Here is a 23,729-nt window from a genome sequence, read left to right as displayed (position 1 = left end):
AATTCTTTTATATTTTGTATAGTATAATGTGATTAATATAACTAGTACGTAGGTAAATTTAAAATATTTTTCATCTCGTAGTCTTTATCGTAAGGAGGCAACGATAACCTTACAATCAACAAAACAAGTTAATCTTTACCATATTATAATTTATTGACCCTTATCTTCTGACTTCAAACATTTGATCTAGGTATAATATTTTTGTACTGTTGATTAGGTACTTGTGTTACTTCTACCATCAAAGCAGGTGATTTATTGTTTAAAATGTTAAAATAATTTGTGATTTTAATAAAATCTAGTGCAATAACAATTGTGGATACAAAAACCACATGTATATTTTTAATTTGATATTAAATTCAGTTACAGATCTGTTATCAATATGACAACTTTTTTTTCGTATCCGGATTTCGAACTCCAGCAGAAACTAAGTAAGACTGCTGAAGCTATTGTGGCGCCCGGAAAAGGAATTTTGGCGGTCGATGAATCCAATGGTAAAGTCATTAATTCTTTTAATTATTGCTGCTAAATATTTTATTTTATCTGTGATTAGTTAGTACTTTATATCGAACATTATGTCGTACAGAGGGCATTGGCAAGTTACTGGCATCCGTTGGATTGGATAACACAGAGAATAACAGAAGAAGATATCGACAACTTCTCTTTACTACAGATAATGTAAGTATATAACCGTAATTCTTCATAAATTTGTAATGCTAGTTCTATTCTGTGAGAAATCACGTTGAAGTCAGTCTTGCATATATACTAACTATACTAACATACTGGCATTTAACAATTCTGTTCTGCGGTGAGTTTCGAATCGAGTGTTACAGAATAGCTCTACTACCCTGTTCCATATTCATATAAACTATTTATTACTTTTTTTGTGTTTATGTCATACCTATATTATCGAATGTTTTTTTTTTATTTTGTTATATTTCTAAAACACATATAGAAAATAATAACTGTTGCATTTTTATGTTATTATTCGTATTTGAGTTTTGCGTTTGGTTATGTTTTGTTTTCATATTTGAAGGCTTCGTTTTGTTAAATTAAATTTATACATTATACAAACTACTAAAATAATTACATTGAATAGACTCGTTATGGTCCAGTGGAGCGATCACATAGAACTTAACTGAAAAGATTCAAACTCAGGAAAGCACGACCGAGTTTAATATGTTTTTTTTTAATATTCATGTCTTGTTCGGTGGCGAAGGAAAATGATGTGAGGCTTAAGGCTTAGGCATGGGGAAGTTGCAAATGACACATGTGTGTCCGCTACAAACATTGTGTCGCTTGAGCTCCACGATGTTTGGCCTTTGCCCGGAAATAGGACAATTACGGGTTGTTATTATAGTAATATTGTAAATTTGTAACTATTGAAGTTAACGCGGAGTATAAATTGCAATCTTCATCGTTTTTTCACCTCGCCTGATACTCAGAGCAACGAAATGAACAACGAACAGGAATCAAAAATTGTAACATGTTTATGCAAATTAAAATAACTACACGGGCAGATTTAAAGTTTAATTGAATCATTGAAAAACCAAATAAAGGCATTTATTATTTTACAAACAAAAACTTGACAAATAAAAAGTAATTAATAATTTAAAAAAAGAACAGAAAATTGTACATCGTTGCTACTAATAAATAATAAAAAAAAAAAACGGATAAAATATTAAAAATAATGGATTACTATTCATTTAAAAATTTACACAGCTGATTTTTAAAGTTATACATTATCCCTTAAATAGACAAATTAAATTAAATATGTAAATAAAAAAAAAAAACCTATAAAAATAATATGGATAATTCAACGATGTGATCTCCCCACTTATCTTGATTACATTTGAAAATAAATGTGCGAAAGATTAAATTAAATAAAACCCGTAATCCTTAACCTGGAAATGGGAGATAAATCGTAACACCGAAGATATATTAGGGGTTTAAGGAAGGTCGTCCTTCCTTTCCGTGTAGGAGACGCATTAATATGGGTATTCTATTACATTTAACTTTTATGAAAATATAAAGTAAGGATGTTGTTGTATGAAACATATTTTCTATTACACTTTGCTAAAAAACACAATACACATTTAAAAATAGAACACGTATATGGTCGGGAGTAGTGTGTTCTTTGGTAGTGTACGTAGTCGTTTTCTTTTGTTTATCTAGTCCATGCACATAGAATACTACTTCTTGGCTGTAGAACAACAGGTGAGTTAGAAAAGATCACCTTTGATTCTAACTGTGACATTTTTTATACAGTCAATAAATTATCGGTAGAGAAAAAAATAAAATTAATCGCCTATTCGGATTCCTCACCCTTTAGTTCAGATGCGAGTTTGTGCAAACATAAGTCCCAGGATTTCATTGGACACGTGCAACTTTCTCACGATGTATTCCTTCACAGCTAAACAGTATAATATGAATTTTAAACAATATTGTGTTGAGGATTTCACATGTGGGTCATCTCGGTTCCATTATGAGCAAGCGCTTTTAATCATCACGCTATTTAAATAACCACAACAACAAACCGCCAAAAAATCTTGTGGCCTATTAATATATCTATATGTGTTTATATATAACTACAAGTTGCGTCCGCGTATTTATCCGCAGTTATTTCTGTACGTAACTGCAAGAGTCTTATTGTTACTGAAATTAAAATAAAATGTTAATGCTGAATAATCGCTTCAACAGAATCAGATTTTATCCATACAATTTTCCAAACTCTGTTTTACGGGTGCCATAATTCAGGTGTCTGAGATTTCGTGAGTAATCAATGAGAGGAATTCGCTTTTATACACATATATATATATAGATCAAAGGTGTATATAATAGTGTTCTATTAAATTTTAACTTGATCAGAATACAAATAACAAAAACAAACACGTCGAATTCACGTTCAAAACTTTTAAATTAAGTTCAGCGTTTGTTGATAGAAGTTATTTTTAAATTGAAATATTATTATCAGACGTGAAAATACAATACGTCGTTTTTTGTCGCTGTTATGAATTTGATTATTTTCATGTAAATAGTGATGGAATGAATATGTATGTTTTATAAAGAAGAATCGTTGCCAGCGTATTTTTTTCTTATTATTTGTTATGCATGAAATTCAATGTAATAAATCTTTATTAAATATAGAAGTGTTACACTGGTTCGGAAATGTACACTACACGCGAATTTTTTTTCATCAGAATGGACACAAATGTATGAACATTGGTCTACCTAATAAATACAACCTTTATGAAAATAAGTAGTTAATCAATTCACGGAGAGCGTTTTTGCCAAAATAAATTAGAGTTAAAATAACAATGTTTTTATCGCAACTCTTGAACCCCAAGACTTACAGCTGTGTTGCCATATAATAAAATTAAGTACTGAATAAAAGCTTTTATTGACATATGTTTCATTAGTGGTAGTCAACTCCAGGTAGACCAATTTTCCCATTGTCCTTTACAACCTGAGGATAAGTGGTTATTACTGCCCATATGAAATGAAATTGAATTGACCTGAAATTACATTCACTCAACCTTCTCACTTATAGCCATTGGAAGTAGGAAAAAAGATAAACAAACCTCAGATTTACGTATTTCATGCGATTTGCTAATAAATCAGCTATATTGTGCACTACTAAGAGTTTATGATTAATACTTCTTTATTTATAATACAACAGTATTACACTTAACTAATTATTTCCATTTTAATTTTACTTCCAAAATTCCGATAAGAGTTTCGTCGAGGTTAAATGACATCGACAATTTGCTGTCAAATTTGTTTATTTGGCTTCTTTTCTGTAACGGTTGGAATAGACTATTCCAACTTACGACTATACGTACTACACGAAGTAAATCGTAAATTCTGTACATTATTGTTTAAGAATATGCTTATCCAACCAATGTGTTTTCTGTGCTATTTTATTTATCGTCATTTCGTATTTGAATTCTAAAATGTAAAAAGTCGACTAACAGTGAATATAAATTATTAATAACCTTGGATTAATAGTGCAACTCCTCGCTTTATATTTTTTTCCTAAAAATAGGACATTTATACTATTATTTTTTTATATAAATTAAGGCGTTCGTGTAAATAATTAATACGTCATAAAAAAAAAGAAATAAAAAATTTGACATATAAAGTGGTCTCCACTGCCCATAGACAATGGCGCTGTTAGAAAATTTACCACTACTGACATCGCTAATGTCCCTAGATTTTATGTCCCCATAGTACACTAGTTACACAGAGCCCTACCAATAAGTACCACGCAATAGCTTTTATCCATAAGCTATCTTCCTTCCCGCTTTCATTAGCGTTAATTAAATTAATGTTATTAACAATATAACTTATCCTTTACCCTACGACAAATATGACGTGCGATAATTAGCGTTGACGTACGAACATACGTACACTTTACGGTGGCTTAATTTGATAACTTTTATCCTCTTCGATTGTCTATTGTTTAATTTGTGTACAATAACATATGCGATGCACTGTATTATTTGTATGCCATTATTTTGAATCGTGCGGTTTTCCGACATGACCATACCATACGTAAGGTCATGATTTGTATTTACTAATTAATACGAAATTATATATCTTAAATATGGGAGCCGAGATGGCCCAGTGGTTAAACCCTGCCACTGTTCAAACCCTGGCAAGCATCACTGCATTTCATGTGCTTTATTTGTGTTTATAATTCATCTCGTGCTCGGTGGTGAAGGAAAACATCGTGAGGAAACCTGCATGTGTCTAATTACAATGAAATTCTGCCACATGTATTCCACCTGCATTGGAACAGCGTGGTGGAATATGCTAAAAACCTTCTCCTCAAAGGGAGAGAAAGCCTTAGCCCAGGAGTGGGAAATTTACAGGCTGATAATGTAATGTAATGTAAAAAAAGTATATCTTAATAAGATTTGTATGCTTTATAGATACAGAGATAATGTGCCGTGGTCTGTGTATTTTGTTAGATGATAAATATGGCATCTTAATCTTCATTTTTTTTTGGGTATTGTCACTATGCACAAAGTCCTATAACCGTGATATATTAATGTAATTTTATTGTATTAAAACATGCTTAGAAAATTAATTCCACAGTTTCGATTGTATTGTTGTTTGGAATTAATCATATTTATATAGGAGCTAGGCAAATCAAATATAAACTCAAACAAACAATAGAACGAATCATGAAAGATACAAGCGAAATCTCTGTGGATTTTTTTTTATAGAATGAAAATAGCCTTATATAGATAGGTCGACTGGATTTTAATAGTAAGTGTTCATCTCATAGACATTGGTTCTGTGATCAATAATAACCAGAACTAATATCGTTATTGAGCCAATAACCTTGAGAAATTCGATGTTATACTCCTTGTACCTGAAGTCACACTGTCTCACTCACTCTTTAATTGAGAACATAACTATTTAAAGTAAAACCCTACCAAGTATGATAAGGAATAATATGAGAGCGCATACTTGAGCACTATATATAATAATATTTTCCGCACATTGGCAAAGTTTTTGAGAATGGTCTTGAAAGAAATTGGTCAGGGAAGATCAGGGTCGGTCATAAATAAAGATTTTTTTGTTGTGGCTTTTATTTGTTCTATAAAGTCACAGATTATTTCGCTAATGTCACGTGTGATGGAGATTGATCGGTACTGTCAAGATTACACTATAGGATCAATTTAATTTTGAAGGCAAAACAGTAGTAGACTGACACACACACACACACACATACGCACACGCACACACATACATACATACCTACATACAGCCTGTAAATCTCCCACTGCTGGGCTATGGCCTCCTCTCCCTTCGAGGAGAAGGTTTTGGAGCTACTCCACCACGCTGCTGCAATGCGAGTTGGTGGAATACACATGTGGCAGAATTAAATTGTAGACTGATGGTAAACCCATAACCTAAAACAACAAAATAATAAACAATTAGATAAAAAATATTTGTTATTATCACACAAGATTAAATAGTGTTAAGGGAGAGTGATAATTTTCTTATGGGAGGGTGAACCGCTTCGTTACGTAACGCGTTACGGCGCCAGTATGTCTGTCTAATTGCAATTTCAATATTAAACAGTTAGATTAGTTGAAATTATTTTTTATTATTTATGTACCAATCATTTTCTTAAGAATATTCAACATGAAATAATCGTGTTGCAAAGGAAAGCGGATCTCTTTAAATAGTTTCTCCAAGTAACAGTATACCGTGTAAGTAACATGAGGTATAATTACATTGATGCAGGTATAGTCAAAGTTGTTCAGCACAGCTGATTAATTATAAGGAAGGAACGATTATTTTAATAAGTCGTATGTAGTTACTATATTACAAAATAATTGCAAATGAACGACTACGTCTTTTTAAACTTTATTTACATCATAATTATAAATATTAATTCCTTAAATATGAATTTAAAATAGTTAATATATAAATCTTGACCGCGTGGAATGGTAGCAAGAATGCTAGCAGTACTTCCCTGTTGAATCGCAATTCCGATCCTCTGGGCAAAAAACGAACCAGTCCTCCTGTCACTAATACAAGCAATATTTTTGTTATTGTGTTATCTATTCGATTGGATATATAGTAAACTCACTTTTGTTAGGAAGAGGGAATTTGTGTTAGTATTTCGGAACATTCAAAAGCTAAATAATCGATAGACAGTTTAAAAACCGTGTTAGTAATAGGATCAAAGTGTAAATTTAGAGTATCTGTTATTTGAACGAATGATTCAAACTCCATGGTTTGAAAATAAAACGCCATTTTTATTTACACCACACAGAAAATATCAAAAAATATATCTCAAAATATACTTTATTCAATTAGGCTTTTACAAGCACTTTTGAATCGTCATTTAACAGACTATATTACGTGAAGCTACCACAAGCAGTCAAAACTCTTTATTCATGTAGCGTTCCCTTTATTGGTTGTGGATAAACTACCATCGGTTTGGAAATAAACACTTCGGGACCCGAGAACTGGGGAAAGATACGTATCGAGGTAGTTTTTACTGCCATATTTATTTTTACAACTATATCCTTTAAAAATAGTTTACGTTTTAGCATACATACGAATATTTTGAGGTTAGGATTGCACAAATAGTCTTCTAAAAAACAAAAATGTTATTTACATACAGCGTCCCTTTTCGAGTTGTGCAATTGTTGCCGATGGTTCATCCAACTTGTTTGTTATATTTGATTATATTAACAGTAAATGGTAATTATTCATTTGTTATTGTATGTTACGTTTGTATTATTCTGAGTACCAATTTATTATGAATTTTACAATGTTTATAAACAATGATAATTTCATTCAAAATGAATAATTTACCTCGCTTCAGTAATGTGATTCATTTTATTTGGATTGAGTTATTAAGTAGGAATTTTAACTAATATAACTTTACCCATTAAAAAATAAAAAGGATGTATAATTAAAAATTACATACGCATCCGTCTATCAAGATTTGTGTAAGAATTCAATCAATGCAAAAGTATACATTATTTTCTCAAATATCTTTTAAAAGCTGTTACCGACATAACACACATATGCACTTATATATATAAACACACACTATATAGGTATATATGCTAGATATATATTGTAGCATGAAGCATCAGTCTTCATGATGTTGTCTTTTCCATCAGGTGTGACGTTAGCATAATACTTTCTGCATAAAATAAATGATACTGATACGTAAAAAAGACACGTGATAAAATTAATTCATATACTCATTACAGTCTCAAAATATTTAATAAAAACTATAGTAAAGTATTTTTTTTGTACACTTTACTTTCATGATCCGGTGGGACTGTAAATCAAATACGACCAGAAAGAGTTCAGCACAGGACTGCTATTTTGAATTTATCTATAAATAAGCCCAAAAAAATAAATAATTATCTATCCAACTTGGGTTTGAATCCTGGATCTCTGAATCTGCGGCATTATATCTAGCCACTGAACGAATGAGGTAGTCATATTAAATATATAATAACCAATTTCAGATCCTCTCCGAGAATATATCAGCGGTGATCTTGTTTGATGAGACGGTATACCAGAAGACTGATGAAGGTACACTTTTTATGGATGTGTTAAAAAGGAAAAATATAATACCGGGCATTAAAGTCGATAAGGATGTTGTACCGTTGTTTATGTCTGAAGATGAATTTACGACCCAAGGTAATCTTAAATCTGAATTTATATTCTTACGACGAGTCTCAAACATTTCATTAAAACCTTTATGGTAGGTATTTAAATATATATTGTTTTAATTTTATAAATAGCGTTTTAAAACTATGTCGAGGTATACCAAGGGATCATGAAATTGAAAAGGCTTAAAAATAATAAAGATTAGATTTCTTATCATAAGGTTACATAAATATTATATGCAATATTTATATTATTGATTAATTTAAAAAACAATTCGTTGTTAGTCAGGAAATTAATCTCTACAGTAATTAAATTATATTTGCAATTAAAGTCGCGGTCAAGTCAAATTGAAACTAATTAAAAATTTACAGAATAATTATATATTTATACATATATGTAAATTAATAAATATCTTATTGAAATATGATATAATTTATGTATTCCAGGCTTAGATGATTTAGCCAAACGCTGTGCTGAATACGAGAAACGCGGTTGTAAATTTGCAAAATGGCGTTGCCCGTTAAAGATTGGGGAGCGAACACCATCAGTACTTGCCATTCAGGACACAGCAAATGTCTTAGCGAGATATGCCTCGGTGTGCCAAAGCCAAGGCTTGGTGCCTATCGTGGAACCGGATGTGCTAATTGATGGTAAGAACGCAAATATTTTTTTCTTTTCTACCTTAACAGTCTTTTCTATAAACTTGAGGCAAAATGATCTTTGGAGAGTATTTACAGTAATCTTTAAGTTTATTTTTCATATAGGTAGGTAGGTAGGGGGAACTGGCAAATAGGCTGGGTGGTAAGAGATCACCACCGCTCATAGACATTGGTTGGTATTAATCATTTCTCATATCACCAATGCTCCAACTGCAGTCATCAGTTAAGATGCAAGAGTTCAATTATTCGGCCATCTCAGCTCTATTATATAGCGAATTGAAAAATGATTTACGCGTCATTTAACTGAGTCATATGTAATGTAAAAATTGCAAAATAGGAATCCTTAGGATAGTAATAGTGGATAGAGGCTTGAATCTATTCTAGAAATATATTTAACTACGTATTGGTGGATATTTGTATATGGGACAGAATATATCAGGCAATTTCTTGGTAGTAGGGCTTTGTGCAAGCCCGTCTGGTAGGTACGACCCACTCATCAGATAATCTACCAACAGTACTCAGAATTGTTGTGTTCCGGTTTAAAGGGTGAGTTAGCCAGTGTAGCTACAGGCACAAGGGACATAACATTTCAGTTCCCAAGGTTGGTAACGCATTGGTGATGTAAGGAAAGGATTATATCTCTTACAGCGCTATTGTCTATTGGCGGTGGTGATCACTTACCATCAGGTCGCCCATATGCTCGTCCGCCACTATATGCCATAAAAAAGACTAGCTTATTAAAAAAATTATATGATTTAAATATATGAAATAGCCGAGATTAATATAAAATTGGAGTTAATTACTAAGTCAGTAATTAAGTCTCACTAATTCCAGTAAGCACTGCACTTAGCACAAATATATTCCTGATCTGTACTACAGTACATAATTTTATAAATGCGAAAGCAACTCGGTCTACAGTAAACTAAAGTAACAGATTGGTAGTGGTACGAAGCAAACTTGAACTTCAAGGCTACTTTTGAAGGGGTTATATTAGGATATAGGGTTGGAAACAAGTTGGTGATGTGTTTTATTCATAAACATAAATCCAAGCGGGCAAAACCGCGTGTTCAGCTAGTCAATGATAAAAGATTATTAAGAGCAAAAGTTTGCATATTAAGTCGAATGGAATTCCGAGATTGGAAAGGATAAGGGAATATTTTTAGCCGTAAAAAATTACGGACATTTTTAATTACTTAATAATACTTACGATACGCTCAGCTTTAATAAAAGCTCCCGAAATTGCTATTATATTGCCTACTGAATGTCAAGTATTAAAGTACACTCAGCGGCACAATTAACCACCCACTCTATATTTTTATGATTTTGTTAATAAAACTTAAATTGTTTTACAGTAGTTTGTAAATTGTTCAAGCAGAATAAAACATTGTTTTTTTTTTAAAACATAATTTTAATAACATACCGTTGTGTTAACAATTTATAAATTCTATACAATTACTATTTTTCATAGCGGTACTTCAAACGGTTTGGCGTTGTATCCGTTAGCTCTCTCATTTGTTGTTAAAGGAAGTTCTGCTGCTATTTTATCAAAGTTTCTTCAAAATCACACTGTTGTAGTGCCCTGAACACGACTGAACACATACATACATATGCACAATGCACATGCATATAGTATGAATATGAGTTGTCCTCTGTGTTCAATGGAATTTGAATATGGAATGCGAGATGACAATTGTATTTTATTTATAATATTTAGGTAAAAAACTAGCGACGATATGTAAAGGTCATTCTGTATAAAGGTTTTGACTTAACCTTTACCAGTAAATGGCGCAAATACTATCATACTCGACCTTATTTTCGAAGTTTTCGAACATATAATAAAATGTAAGTCTAAGCAATATACAGAAACGAGGAACGCATTTCGCCCTTATGAGGGGGTGTTTGTGAGACTCACAGGTGCTCAGGACGCCTAATGCGCGCTAAGAACACCGAAAAACCCACTAAAACCAGCGTTACCATCTCCGTCCCTTCATTAGGCGTCAAGGGGTCGCTCTCTCATGTTATCGAGACGCCCTGAAGAAATACTAAGCCAACTAATTATAAGCGAGCCTATGTTAAATAAATAATATCAAATATTTAATTTTTCTAAAATGAACCATCAAACTTTATTATGTAAAAAATCTGCGATACGTCAAGAATTTTTTGGCGGGCGGTTGATTATGCCTCCGAGTGTATATTAAAATTAAATATTGAAAAATTACTTTCATTTACATTAAAAATGTTTGAGTTACCTTAACTTTTCTCTTTTACATTTTAAGAACCGCGACATTTTTGATAAATTAAACTTGTTAGGTCCCTTTGTATCGTAACAACGAAATGTCTTTCGCAATGGTAAAAAACAATGATACTAAAGTCTATTCCAACCCGAAGAGGACAAGAGCCAATTAAACAACATTTGTTATTAAATTGTCGATAACATGGTCGTGATATTGTATTGAATAATGTATGAAAATTATTTTTAATTTACAAAAAAATGTGTTTTGAACGTCGACGATGTATGTATATGAAGGTATGTAGTAAAACGTGATAAGTATTTAAGTGGAATAGTGTTGTATTCTAAATAAAGAACTGTAAGTAGTGCGAGATGGCCCAGTGGTTAGAACGCATGTATCTTAACCGATACGGGTTCAAACCCAGGCAAGCACCACTGAATTTTCATGTGCTTAATTTGTGCTTATAATTCATCTCGTGCTAGGCGGTGAAGGAAAACATCGTGAGGAAACCTGCATGTGTGTAATTTCAACGAAATTCTGCCACATGTGTATTCCACCAACCCGCATTGGAGCAGCGTGGTGGAATATGCTCCAAACCTTCTCCTCAAAGGGAGAGGAGGCCTTAGCCCAGCAGTGGGAAATTTACAGGCTGTTAATGTAATGTAAGTAGTGCATAATATAGCCGACTAATTCCTTCTTCGGTTAGAATAGTTTTTCGAACGATGCTATTTTGCGTTATGACTTATAGAAATAGTCACGTAAGGAAGAAGCGTTATGCTCCACGAGACCTTTCTCATTCTTTCTAATTATCTCCTCTCTCTTTCATCACGTTTTTCCCACTAAGTCTCTTTCTTTCTTTTATAAACAAATTTTATTTGAACTTATTTTTTTATTGTTTTAATTCATACGGGATTTTGACAAAAAAAAATATTTCTAGAAATTTAATTATTCTCAAACGGTGTTCATTTATTTAATTTCGTCTATTATTTAATAAATAATATATTAAATAAACTTCGTCATCATTCGCATCTCTGTTTAATATTGAGAATAAAAAATTATATTATGAGTTTGACATAGCATCAATAGAATTCCATATAATATATCAAACATATATATGTCATAATATGTCAAAACTTCAATGGTATAATTGTGGTTATGTTTGAATGAATAAAAATATATTTTATTCATTCAAACATAACCAAAATTTCAATTAAAAATATTAATTACCTAAATTAAAAGTAAACGTATTCAATAAATTTACCCTTTATGTACCAGGAGATCATGACATTGAAAAAGCTTAAAAGTAATAAGGTCGGTCGGTGTTGATCCCATTAGCTGTTTTTCTTATCCAATAATTTATATGTATGATTTAAATTGTAGTGCGTTAATAAAACAAAAAAGGAACGTTACATAATTCTATCCCGACGCAAAGCCGATTTATCGCAAAAAAACTAATTTCATCACTTTTAACAAGATGGCGACGTATGCACAATGCACATGGCTACTGGAATAAAAATACTACAGAAAAAAAAAAAACTATTTTGCGACAAACTTTTACTGTAGTATAGAAGTTATAAAAAAAAAAAAAAAACATTTAAAATACGAAATAATTAAAAATATTATGCCGTGACGTTTCACAAGGGAATCATGACATTGAAAGAGCCCAAAAGGTGACGGAGGTCGTTTTAGCTGCTGTATATAAGGCGTTAAATGATCACCACGTGTTTTTGGAAGGAACATTGCTGAAACCTAATATGGTAAATATTATTCATTTAATTTATAATACCTTAAGTAGATTAATAGTAAATTATCATTATATATTTTTTATAATGTAATGAAATTTTAAAATTACTGGTTACAAGTTTTACTGATTCGAAATACTAAAACGTCGTGTAAACTAAAATACAACAGATGATAGCTTCATTCTGAACAGGTCACTAAAACAGCGATATAAAAGTCGTAAGTTCAATCGTTGGCTCTTGGGCTACAATCGTTCCTACTCCTACACAAGTTTTATAAACGACTATACTAGATACAATATAAATTTTAGCAATTTTTTGATAATAGACATTGTTTGTATTATTTAAATAATAGTATATGTTTTTTTTAAATCATATATGGAGGCAATTTGGCGGTAATTTTACCACCTGATCGTTAATAGGCCTAACCTAACCTACCCAAAGACATTAGTACTAAGACATATTCTTAGTTTCCACGAATCTTGGGAACAAAGATATTATATCCCGTATGCCAGTACACGGGTTCACAAAGCCCTTCCTAATAAAATAAATGAATATCTTTCCAGGTAACTCCTGGTCAACAATGCTCAAAGCGAAGTAGCTTAGGAGAAATAGCATCGGCTACAGTCACTGCATTGTTGAGAACAGTGCCGGCTGCTGTACCAGGTACATGTAGATCAATAGAAAAAATGCCTATAATAATAATACTTTATAATACACCAAACACGAGAAAAATGTTACAACAAATATATAACCTCTAACAGCTGTACACATAGGCTAAGGGTGTGGGGTTTACGTTTACCATACCATTGGGATCAAACAATTTAGTTAGATTATTATATACAACCGTGAAGGTCCTGTCCGAAATAAAAAAAAAAGATTTAATATTTTGTACGGTAATTATTTTTCTAACCGTGCGAAGCCGAGACGGATAGATAGTAAATTGAAAAAAGACTAGTTTTTGTTTTTAATTCAATAAGTTCTCCTGTTAAAATTAATATTTAATTATAGGTATAGCATTCCTATCTGGTGGTCAATCTGAAGAAGATGCTACGTTAAATCTGAACGCTATCAATCAAGTGGATATGAAGAAACCCTGGGCCCTCACCTTTAGTTACGGGAGGGCTCTCCAAGCGTCCGTGTGGAAGACTTGGGCTGGGAGGGACGCGAATGTTAAAAAGGCACAACAGGAGCTATTAAAGAGAGCTAAGGTAACTCAAATACGCACATACTTTATGTTAGCCTGGTCGATTGTATAAACAGTGGCCATTCCCAAAGAAAGTCTACTGTTGAGCGTTTAAATATTGTACACAAGTTAGAGCGCAACCACTGGTGCGTGATCCCTGACTCTCATAATCGTAACGGGAAATCCTACGCGATCGGATCGGCCTCATATAAGTGTTAATGGTGACTAGACTGATTAGGCAGTCATATTAGGACCATAAATACGCCATACATATTGGTTTACGCTTTTGATATATATATTATATATCAAAAGCGTAAACCAATTTTTGTCCCAGTGGTTATGGGATCATTTTGAAGAGCTTCAATCCCTAGATGTGTAGAAAAAAGGAGGATTCTTAATTGCAATTTACTAATAAGAATTAGTTTTAGAGAGCGGAAAAAGGTTACTGGCCGGTTAGAGAGCGGTGCTACGGCTGTATAAGAAAAAAAGAAAAGAAAAACGTAAACAAAATTAAAGTAAATTGCTATCGACAAACTCCAATTCAATTTGAACTTATGTATACTCAAACTCAAACTCAACTCAAATTCCTTTATTCAATATAGAAGTATTACACTTTCTTATTGATTGTCAAGTTAAACACTACCACCGGTTCGGAAAAAGAAAACACCCTGACCTGAGAAGAACCGGCGAAAGAAACTCAGCGGGACTTTTTTTTTACGTCAAATTAATTATATACATAATTGTATATGAGTAGAAACAGCCAGGAGGCGATCGTTTCATTCCCAAGGTGTGCTATCAAACATAAACTCACTAATTGTATAGTAACCTTTCGCACACAAGCGTTCCTTAACAATTTTTTTAAATTTCGCAACAGAAGCATTTTGAACGCTTTCTGGGATCCTGTTGTAGAAGCGTATACATTGCCCCACAAAAGAGTTACTGACTCTATGCATTCGAGTAACAGGAGTAACAAGATTGTGTTTGTTCCTTGTACCAACGTTATGAGAATCACATTTTCTCATAAAAACATTAATATTTTTCCGTACATACAAAACATTACAGAATATATATTGAGAAGCAACAGTCAATATCTTAATTTCTTTAAATTTATACCTCAAAGATTCCTTGGCTCCTAGGTTATAGATTGCGCGAATAGCCCTCTTCTGCAGCACAAATATAGTATGGATAGCGGCTGCGTTACCCCAAAGCATAATATCGTAGGACATTATACTATTTGACATTAAAAAAAAAAAAACATTTAAAAGAGTTTTTATAATTTTGGCGCCAAATGTAGATGACATGCAGCTTACAATGAAATTAAATCAAAACAAAACCTGACATACGTTTCGAAATTCCTAAAACATCATTTGAATAGACCCTCTAGTATTGATGAATTATGAAGATCTTTATTTTTAGATACATTTTAATAATAATTCTAACAAAAACACGAGATTTGTCGCGGCACACCTTGTTGGAACGAAGATACTATCTCTATATATTATGAAAGGTCGCCATTAACGGTTTTTACGTGACGACGTTGTATATCCTTTAAAAGTCATAATTATTGCAGTCCATGTCATTCACAGTCGTGTTGTGTAGATCTATTTTAATAAGTACCTCGAAACTCAAAATCTCAGAGTGTAATATACAACATTGACTGATAACTATGAACATTATAGGACACCCGTATCAAAATGACGTATCAACGCAAGTCGGTTGTCAACATTTCACGAGTGAGTACGAAGTGATTTCCAGAATCTACTGTAATGAGCGAGGTTTTTTTAATAAATATTTTAAAGAAATCATTATGCACTATTTATTCTGGTAACGTCACAAACGTTTCAAAAGTCATTGTAGTAGACGAATACGTATATCATCTTTATTTCGATAATCTTATGTATATGTATCTGTCGCTTCTCAATTTGTTTTTGATAATGTTATGTGTGTACGCAAAAACATAAATGATTTTCCTAGAAATTGTGACGTACATTGTATTAACACTAGGAACCAGAATAAACTTGTTACTCCAAGTACTCGATTACACAGGGTTAGTAACTCTTTTTTGGGGCAATGTATACGTTTTTACAACAGGATCCCAGAAAACGTTCAAAATTATTCAATTATAAAATTCAAAAGAATCGTTAAAGAGCGTTTGTGTGCTAAAGGATATTACAACACTAATGAATTTTTAGTTGACACACCTTGGGAATGAAATGATCGCCTCCGGGCTGTTTCAAATAACTAAAATATAATTATCATTGTACATGGAAAATGGTTATAAAAAAATAAAAAAATATATCCCGCTGAGTTTCTTTCGCCGGTTCTTCTCAGGTCCGAGGTGCTAAATTCCGAACCGGTGGTAGATTTTTGACAATCAATAAGCAAGTGCAAACACTTCTATATTGAATAAAGATTTTTGACTTTGACTTTGAACTCTCATTAAAGAAACGGAAAGTAGGGGCTACATTATAGTATCATAAACATATTGTGAAGCAGCCGTTAATACACCTATTTCTATAAATTTTTCGCGTAATGATGCCCTAGGGCTAATATTGTAAATAGTTCGTATAGCTCTTTTCTGCAGAATAAATACAATTTCAATATCTGCTGCATTACCCCATAGCAACATTCCCTATGACATAAGACTATGAAAATTACTAAAATAAACTAGTCCAGCTATACTTATATACGTGAGTTTTCTAATTGTTTTTATTACATAAATGGCGCAAATACAGCATGGAATAGATATCACACTTCAAGCAATGATTTTTTAATTTTAATTATTTGGTTTAAAGCATAAATGTATTATGCGATCGTCCCAAAATCTAACGAACTAACGAAATTCACGTTTAAATCAACTGTTACTGTGATAACGTATTCGATTATCGATACAACGCGATATTCGTCAAACAAATAAAATTAACAGCGCCAGTGCTATTGACAATACTATATTGAACAGCAGAAAACAAACAGTAATTAATTTATTACAACGAAAATTACGAATTCGGGAGTTTATGTGAATTAATTTTGAATTTATAATTAATTATTATGTATTTGTTTTTGTTTATTTTAAGATTCGCATTTTTCACTCGGTGGTAGGGCTTTGTGCAAGCCCGTCTGGGTAGGTACCACCCACTCATCAGATATTCTACCGCCAAATAACAGTACTCTGTATTGTTGTGTTCCGGTTAGAAGAGTGAGTGAGCCAGTGTAATCACAGGCACAAGGGACATAACATCTTAGTTCCCAAGGTTGGTGGCGCATAGGTGATGTAAGGAATGGTTAATATTTCTTACAGCGCCTTTGTCTATGGGCTGTGGTGACCACTTAACATCAGGTGGCCCATATGCTCGTCCACCAACCAATGCCATAAAAAAAAAACACGAACTTTTGTCCATCACTAGAATTTTCATGAGTGTTTGTTTTAATTAAAATTAAGCGTAAAAGATCTATTTAAATGTAACTGCATTTTTTTGGAACGTAGAACTATGAACGTAATATATGTATAGGTACAGTTTGGTGTTCTAATTTCTCCAATGCGGGTTGATGCGTAATCATGTGACTGATTTTTATTCGAATCGTACAGCCTATTCCTAGTAGTCTTACTAGTAGTTCCTACCATGATTTCCTTCACGCCTGAATACAAGATTTTAAGCACATAAATAGTACACAAAAATCGTATAGCGCCCTTGGGGTACTTTATAACAATGAGTTCAGGGTGCTGATGAGACTGCCGCGGTTCTTTAGTGCATTGGGAATGTTCGCGGAATAGTATAGTAATAGTCTGAAAATAAATGATTTATTATTAAAAGAATAAGTCGTGCTTTCCTAGTAGGTCTCCCGCGAAACTTCGCGTTTATTTAAAAGATTTTTAAAGTTGCAATCAATTGCAATCAAGAAACCTCTTTCATTTTCAGCACATCTACGGCTGGAGATTAAAAATGATACCGTAACAGATTTTTTATGTGCAGCTATATCGTCCCATAATCACTGGAACAAAAATCGGCTTACGCTATTAATATATACTGTCTGTTACTTAGAGACTGGAGTCCGATTGCGAACACAATTAAAACAGACATTTACTTCAAAAACTAGTATAATATTGATGTTCTTGCAATCTAGTACAACTTGTCTCGTTGGCATAAGTAAGCAAAACAAAAGAAAAAACAGCACACTCGCTTTGACACATTCGTTTTATAAATATTGTAAAAAAAGGTTCAATTACATGGCAAATAATGTTATTTAAAATTAAATTAATTATCTGTATTATATATACGGCTAAATTAAAATCGTAGTCGTAGGCGCGAACATATACGATAATGTCAACAGTAACTAAACAAGAATAAGAAATCAAAAATCACAATTAAACATAGTCTGAAATGTTATGTCTTTTCCGTTTCATTGTTTTGTGACAAATGAACACTCAACAAACAATGCAAAAACATTCGCATAAATTCAAAGAAATTTCGTTGATACAATTGTTTGTTTCAGGCAAATGGATTCGCTTCCTTGGGAAAATACAAGATTCCTGTCACAACATCTGCCGGTGATGCATCGAATTATAGTAAAAACCACAAATACTAGGTACATCGTTATATTTACGAATAAATAAATCAACGAACTCTTTATTCATTTTTTTTTAGCATTAGCAGCCTGTACAGTTCTCACTGCTGGGCTAAGGCCTTCCTTTGCAGAGAAGCATTACGTGCATTCCACCAAGCTGCTTCAATGCGGGTTGGTGGAATACACATGTGGCAGAATTTCATAGAAATTAGACACATGCAGGTTTCCTCACGATGTTTTCCTTCATCGCCGAGCACGAGATGCATTATAAACACAAATGAAGCACATGAAATTCAGTGGTGCCTGCCTGGGTTTGAACCCGCAATCATCGGTTAAGAATCACGCGTTCTAACCACTGGGCCATCTCGGCTCCTTTGTTAATATTATTTAGCAATCATTTAAAAATATATAAGGTTTAAAGGTTTTGAACATAACAGGATCACGTTTGCTATGTAAAGTATGACATTAAATACAGAAACGGTTTTAAATGACCCATTGCTGGGAAAAGTGATGTTAACATGATGGTGTACTTGATGGTAAGAGGTCACCACCGCCCATAGACATTAGCGCTTTAAGAAATATTAATCATTGCCATCACCAATGAACCACCAACCGTGGGAGCTAAGATGCAATAACCCTCGTACCTGTAGTTACACTGGTTGATCCTTCAAACCGGAACACTAATCATATGAAGCGACGAAATTAATAAAAACTTTAATATATAACACAATAAAAACAAGTAAGTCGTTATATATATATGTGTTAAACAGACTTAATAAATACTTTTTATTGTCATATCAATGTACTAACAAATGAGTGGTCTGACGGTAAGTGGTCATAACTGTCCATAGACATTGAGTTTAAGAAATCATTCCTCATCTATTATGTTCCACCATCCACGAAACCCTACCACCAAGTAACTTCTAAATATCATAAATTTTATTATTTTAATCGGAGTATTAGAACTCCTTGGAAGTTTTTATATAAACATTTATATAGACCATATGAATCGAAGCTAATGAAAAATATGAAATTAAAACAAAGTCCTATTCTTTATTAAAAAAAATTAGGATTTTATTTTATGAGAATGTTAAAATTTCCAACTAAAACAATTCCAAAAACTTATGTGTTATTAAAAACATGATAACGAGGGCGAAAAAAGTGAAAAACGTGTGGACATGCCTTAATTGTTGAGACGTGGCGGTGAGTCTAATACATTCAAAGGGGAATACCCACAGTTCAGTGTCTCGGGCTTACCAAGAAAAGACAGCGATGATTCAAAATTTTAATCTTATCAGATAACTAGAAAAACATCAAGTGTAATTTTGTTGTAAAATAATAATAATTCACTTTGAGATTATTTCTCATTCAAAATCAAATTATTCTTTATTCAAGTGGGCTCATAGAAGCACTTTTGAATTGTTATGTTACACTATTGAATTAAATTCAAAGCTACCACCGGTTCGGAAAGTAGATTCTACCGAAAAGAACCGGCAAGAAACCCAGTAGTTACTCTTTTCTACCATTTGAATTACAGAGTATCTCAGTAAACCACAATTTATTTTTTTATAATTTTTATATATCCAGCCTAGAAGTAAATAAATACTAAGTCCAAGCATTTTTAACTTTAATATAATTTTGTATTGAGTAATATGCCTTATTTATCAATGTTTTTTTTATATGATCTTTAAAATTTTTAATAGACCGGGAGTCTTTCGACGTTAATTTGTTGTCTCTGATCACTACCAGTTTCCCTGGTTCGCTTATTAAAAACGGATACATCGGGTATCCGGTGTAAAAAAACCGACGCGAATAATCTGGTATTGGTTAGGTGTGTTTAAAGTTATTTGCATTCAAAGAGCGAATTTTAGTTTTGTTCGAATACGAATTTCCACCAGCGTCCTTTGTGGTCATTTTATTTCAGTTTCTTTGAAATAAGTTCCTCGTTGTTATACATTTTTGAAGAGTTAAGAAAATGGTTATTTTTTAAAATAATCTGCAGAACAAGTTTCAGAACGATTTTTTTTTTGTTGTTAAGGCATTTTTGTGGAAAACAAAAAAGATATAGAATTAATATTGTTTTCCGTCTCGCATTTTTAAATTTGGACCGATAATTATTGTTTTAGTATTGACAAATAACCAGTGTTTATTCGTTTTAATTTAATCAGAAAATAGATTTTAATTGATACATTTTTTTAAATAAATTTTTGAAGTTGCATTTTTAACTTATTTTGAAAAAATCTAAAAAACATTATAACTCAAAAATGATTCACTTTTGCATCATACATCCCATATGTAGAATTATTGCAAATATTCACCCTTATCACCTCCTAACGGGAATACGTCGAATTACCAATAGCCCAGTATATAAATAAAGTAAAACATTATCACTAATTATCCTCAGACTTCTTATAAATTAATTAATTAAATTAAGACGATGCACTGCAATTCGTTTACTTATCAATATCCTGTTGACAATTTTCGTACTTTAACATAAGGTCATAATGTCTTTACCATTTTTGTTTCTGAACTCGGGGAAAACCAAGGTACACATGTACTTGCAAATGATTAAACACATGTGATAATGCATGCACGTGTTTTGAATATTTTATGAATATATGTATATCTATATATCCTATACATAAGAGATGAGAATTATCTATATGGCGTCCTAAACTTCGCTGCGGACACCTTCCATTAAACTCATTTGCGTATTTAATGAAAAAAGTAATAACTGCCAATAGCACCAAATCTGGTGCAATTGAAGATATTTATCATATTTTACTGAAATGCGTTCGGAGCGAGTCACTTAGACAGGATATTTATCAGCATATTAAAACTACCTTAACTATTGTGCAATGTATAAGTTTTCTGGAATTTACTGACAGTAATGAAGCGAAATTATTGTACAAATTAACTAACAAATGTTTACGTTTAAGAAAATAAAAATGTAAAAAGTTCATTGTGTAACTAACAGAGCGACATAGTCACAAATGGGGACTAAGCTGTATAAACAATAATTAAAAAAAAAAACTGAACGTCTCAAGTAAATTTAAATTTCGAAACATTCGGATATTATTTTTTATCGCGCTTTAATATACAGCCATACACGGAAATAATTATATAATCTGTGTACATAAATTGAACGCCTTCATAGGGCAATATGTGTGCTATTTTTCCTCTTTTATTATAAATGTATATAAATTATTCAAAGGTATAAAGTAATTGATATGCATCAAAATAGCGTATCATTGTTAGTCGGTTTTTAACATTTCACAAGTTACATACGACATGAGTTCTGACAGAGAGCTATCCAGTATCCATGTTGCTCGTGAAAAAAACTATCTACTATAAAACAGAGTTATCGAATATCAACTCTGAAGTATACTTTCTTTGTCAAGGTTTCCACTGCGTAAAAAAAAAGTATCTTGGAAACTGCCCACTGTCCACTGTACCCAATCTGTACTTGTGTATACCAATCCGCATTGCAGCAGCGTGGGCATGCTTCGAGCCTTCTCAAAGGACACCTTAGCCCAGCCGTGGAACCTTAACCTGTACAGTCTGTCACATGAGTATTTTCAAAGTTGGTTTTCACCCTTAATTTTCGCTTTATGTCCTTGTTGTTATAAAACGTCTGGAATCTATAAAATGTAATGTACAAATAAAAATTAACATCGTGTAACGGACACGTATTGGAGCACCGTGGAACAACTCTAATTCCTCTCCTTTAGGACTAAGTCTTAACCTAGCATTAGAACGAACATAACTGTTACTTTTTAGTAACAGTATCTTCTACTAAATGAGGAGACGTTTTTCATATATGTCTTACTGAAAAACTTATAAAAAATATACATAAACTTCTACCTGATTGTGGAGCGTGTTCCGAAGAAGGTCACAATATATAAGTTGTAAGTAATTGTGTAGCAAGATCCAAGTGGTGCAAAAGCCTTCATTAAAAGTCACCTTGTCTTATTGCCTCCACTGGTGACAGGACGGCTGGTGCATTTATTTGCACAGAATATCGGAATTGTGATTCAACGTGGAAATACTGCTAGCATTCTTGCTACCATTCCACGTGGTCATGATTTGTACGGTAACAATTTTTTAAGCGTCAATGGTGCAATGGTTTATTGGCCATGCGATGTAAAATGTCGCAGGATCGATCCCGACCCCTTGGGCTATTGCCGTACCCACTCCTAATACATGTAATAAGCTTAAAAGGAGGGGTAAATATGTATATTACTAATTCCTTATAAATTTGAGGCATTGCTAAAATTATTTTAAAATATATGTATATAATATGACGGCGCATGGTGCGCCATCTTGTTTATTCATACTGGTTGGAAAAGAGTGTCAAAGGGAGTTGAACGGCGCTCTAGTGAAGCGTCGCGTCGATGGTAGCGTGGCAGCCATCTTGGATCGACAGTTACATTCAAGATTTCCCGCGCACCACGTTTGCGACGAATCGCTAATTTCCAACATTATCTCTATTCTTTTGTAATAGATTCAGTGATTTATGTGTGTTCTTGTAAATTATTTATTAACGAATTGATATTGATGACTATTGTGAATACATCTGTGTAATTGATTTGTTTAATTAAAAACTAACTAAATATATATAAGTATTTTAAAATCTTATTTGTATATAGCTTTAATTAATGTTAATAATTCTTATGTAAATTAAAAAAGGTAGCTTTGATTCACACTTACAATCATTTTAAATTTACACTAATGACTTGTCAAGCATGAATTTTATATTCTTGTGTCATAGTATTATTTTGTCACCTACATATTTGATCGATGTGTTCATAGAGGGGAATTTTTCGTAGAAGTCTTAGTTTTAGTCTATAAATAATATAAAACATTTAATTAGTCATGATTTTGTTAAATTGTGACATTGTTCGGGGATTTTAGTTTTAGTCTATACCGGTACTCCCCTATTTTAGGTATAGGGAATGTATTCTCTCTCGTGGAAGATTATGGATTAGTATGCTGTGGAGTAATTAATAATGTCAGTATAATTACTGAAAATCATAACATTGTCGAATCAAAAAAGGTTACCTAAATGTTACGGCCATTGCGTCTATGAAAAGATCTTGCTGAGCAGCAAAAATGATATCTAAGTTGATGCATCCTTTCTCATATGAATACAGTTTTTATTATAATTATAATTAATTTTTTTTAAAATATATTT

The 23,729-nt window shown here is 32.4% G+C and overlaps 1 protein-coding gene across 3 annotated transcripts; it reads left to right on the top strand.

Moving 5' to 3' along the window:
• Window positions 1-57: 57 nt before the first annotated feature.
• Window positions 58-18,598, top strand: LOC125071680 (fructose-bisphosphate aldolase-like). Of its 3 annotated transcripts, none has more exons than XM_047682010.1 (9): window positions 58-247; window positions 367-491; window positions 584-675; window positions 8,013-8,187; window positions 8,604-8,807; window positions 12,689-12,804; window positions 13,353-13,452; window positions 13,798-13,997; window positions 18,464-18,598. In XM_047682010.1, the coding sequence occupies exons 2-9, from the start codon at window positions 380-382 to the stop codon at window positions 18,554-18,556; spliced, it is 1,092 nt and encodes a 363-aa protein (XP_047537966.1). In that variant the 5' UTR covers window positions 58-247; window positions 367-379; the 3' UTR covers window positions 18,557-18,598. The 3 variants fall into 3 exon arrangements, with proteins under 3 accessions (XP_047537966.1, XP_047537965.1, XP_047537967.1); XM_047682009.1 differs by having other exon boundaries at window positions 361-491; XM_047682011.1 differs by having other exon boundaries at window positions 60-190; window positions 361-491.
• Window positions 18,599-23,729: the final 5,131 nt, after the last annotated feature.

Source organism: Vanessa atalanta, chromosome 20 (genome assembly GCF_905147765.1).
Source record: "Vanessa atalanta chromosome 20, ilVanAtal1.2, whole genome shotgun sequence".
Classification (NCBI taxonomy): Eukaryota; Metazoa; Arthropoda; class Insecta; order Lepidoptera; family Nymphalidae; genus Vanessa; species Vanessa atalanta.
Note: the sequence above shows the minus strand (reverse complement) of the source record. Positions and strands in the feature narration are given on the sequence as shown.

Excerpts from the sequence above, each read along its gene's own strand:
- LOC125071680 (XM_047682010.1), top strand. The coding sequence starts at position 380 with ATGACAACTTTTTTTTCGTATCCGGATTTCGAACTCCAGCAGAAACTA. Across the intron at positions 492-583 it reads GGCGGTCGATGAATCCAATG|AGGGCATTGGCAAGTTACTG; the intron begins GTAAAGTCATTA and ends TATGTCGTACAG. Across the intron at positions 13,998-18,463 it reads AGCTATTAAAGAGAGCTAAG|GCAAATGGATTCGCTTCCTT; the intron begins GTAACTCAAATA and ends TGTTTGTTTCAG.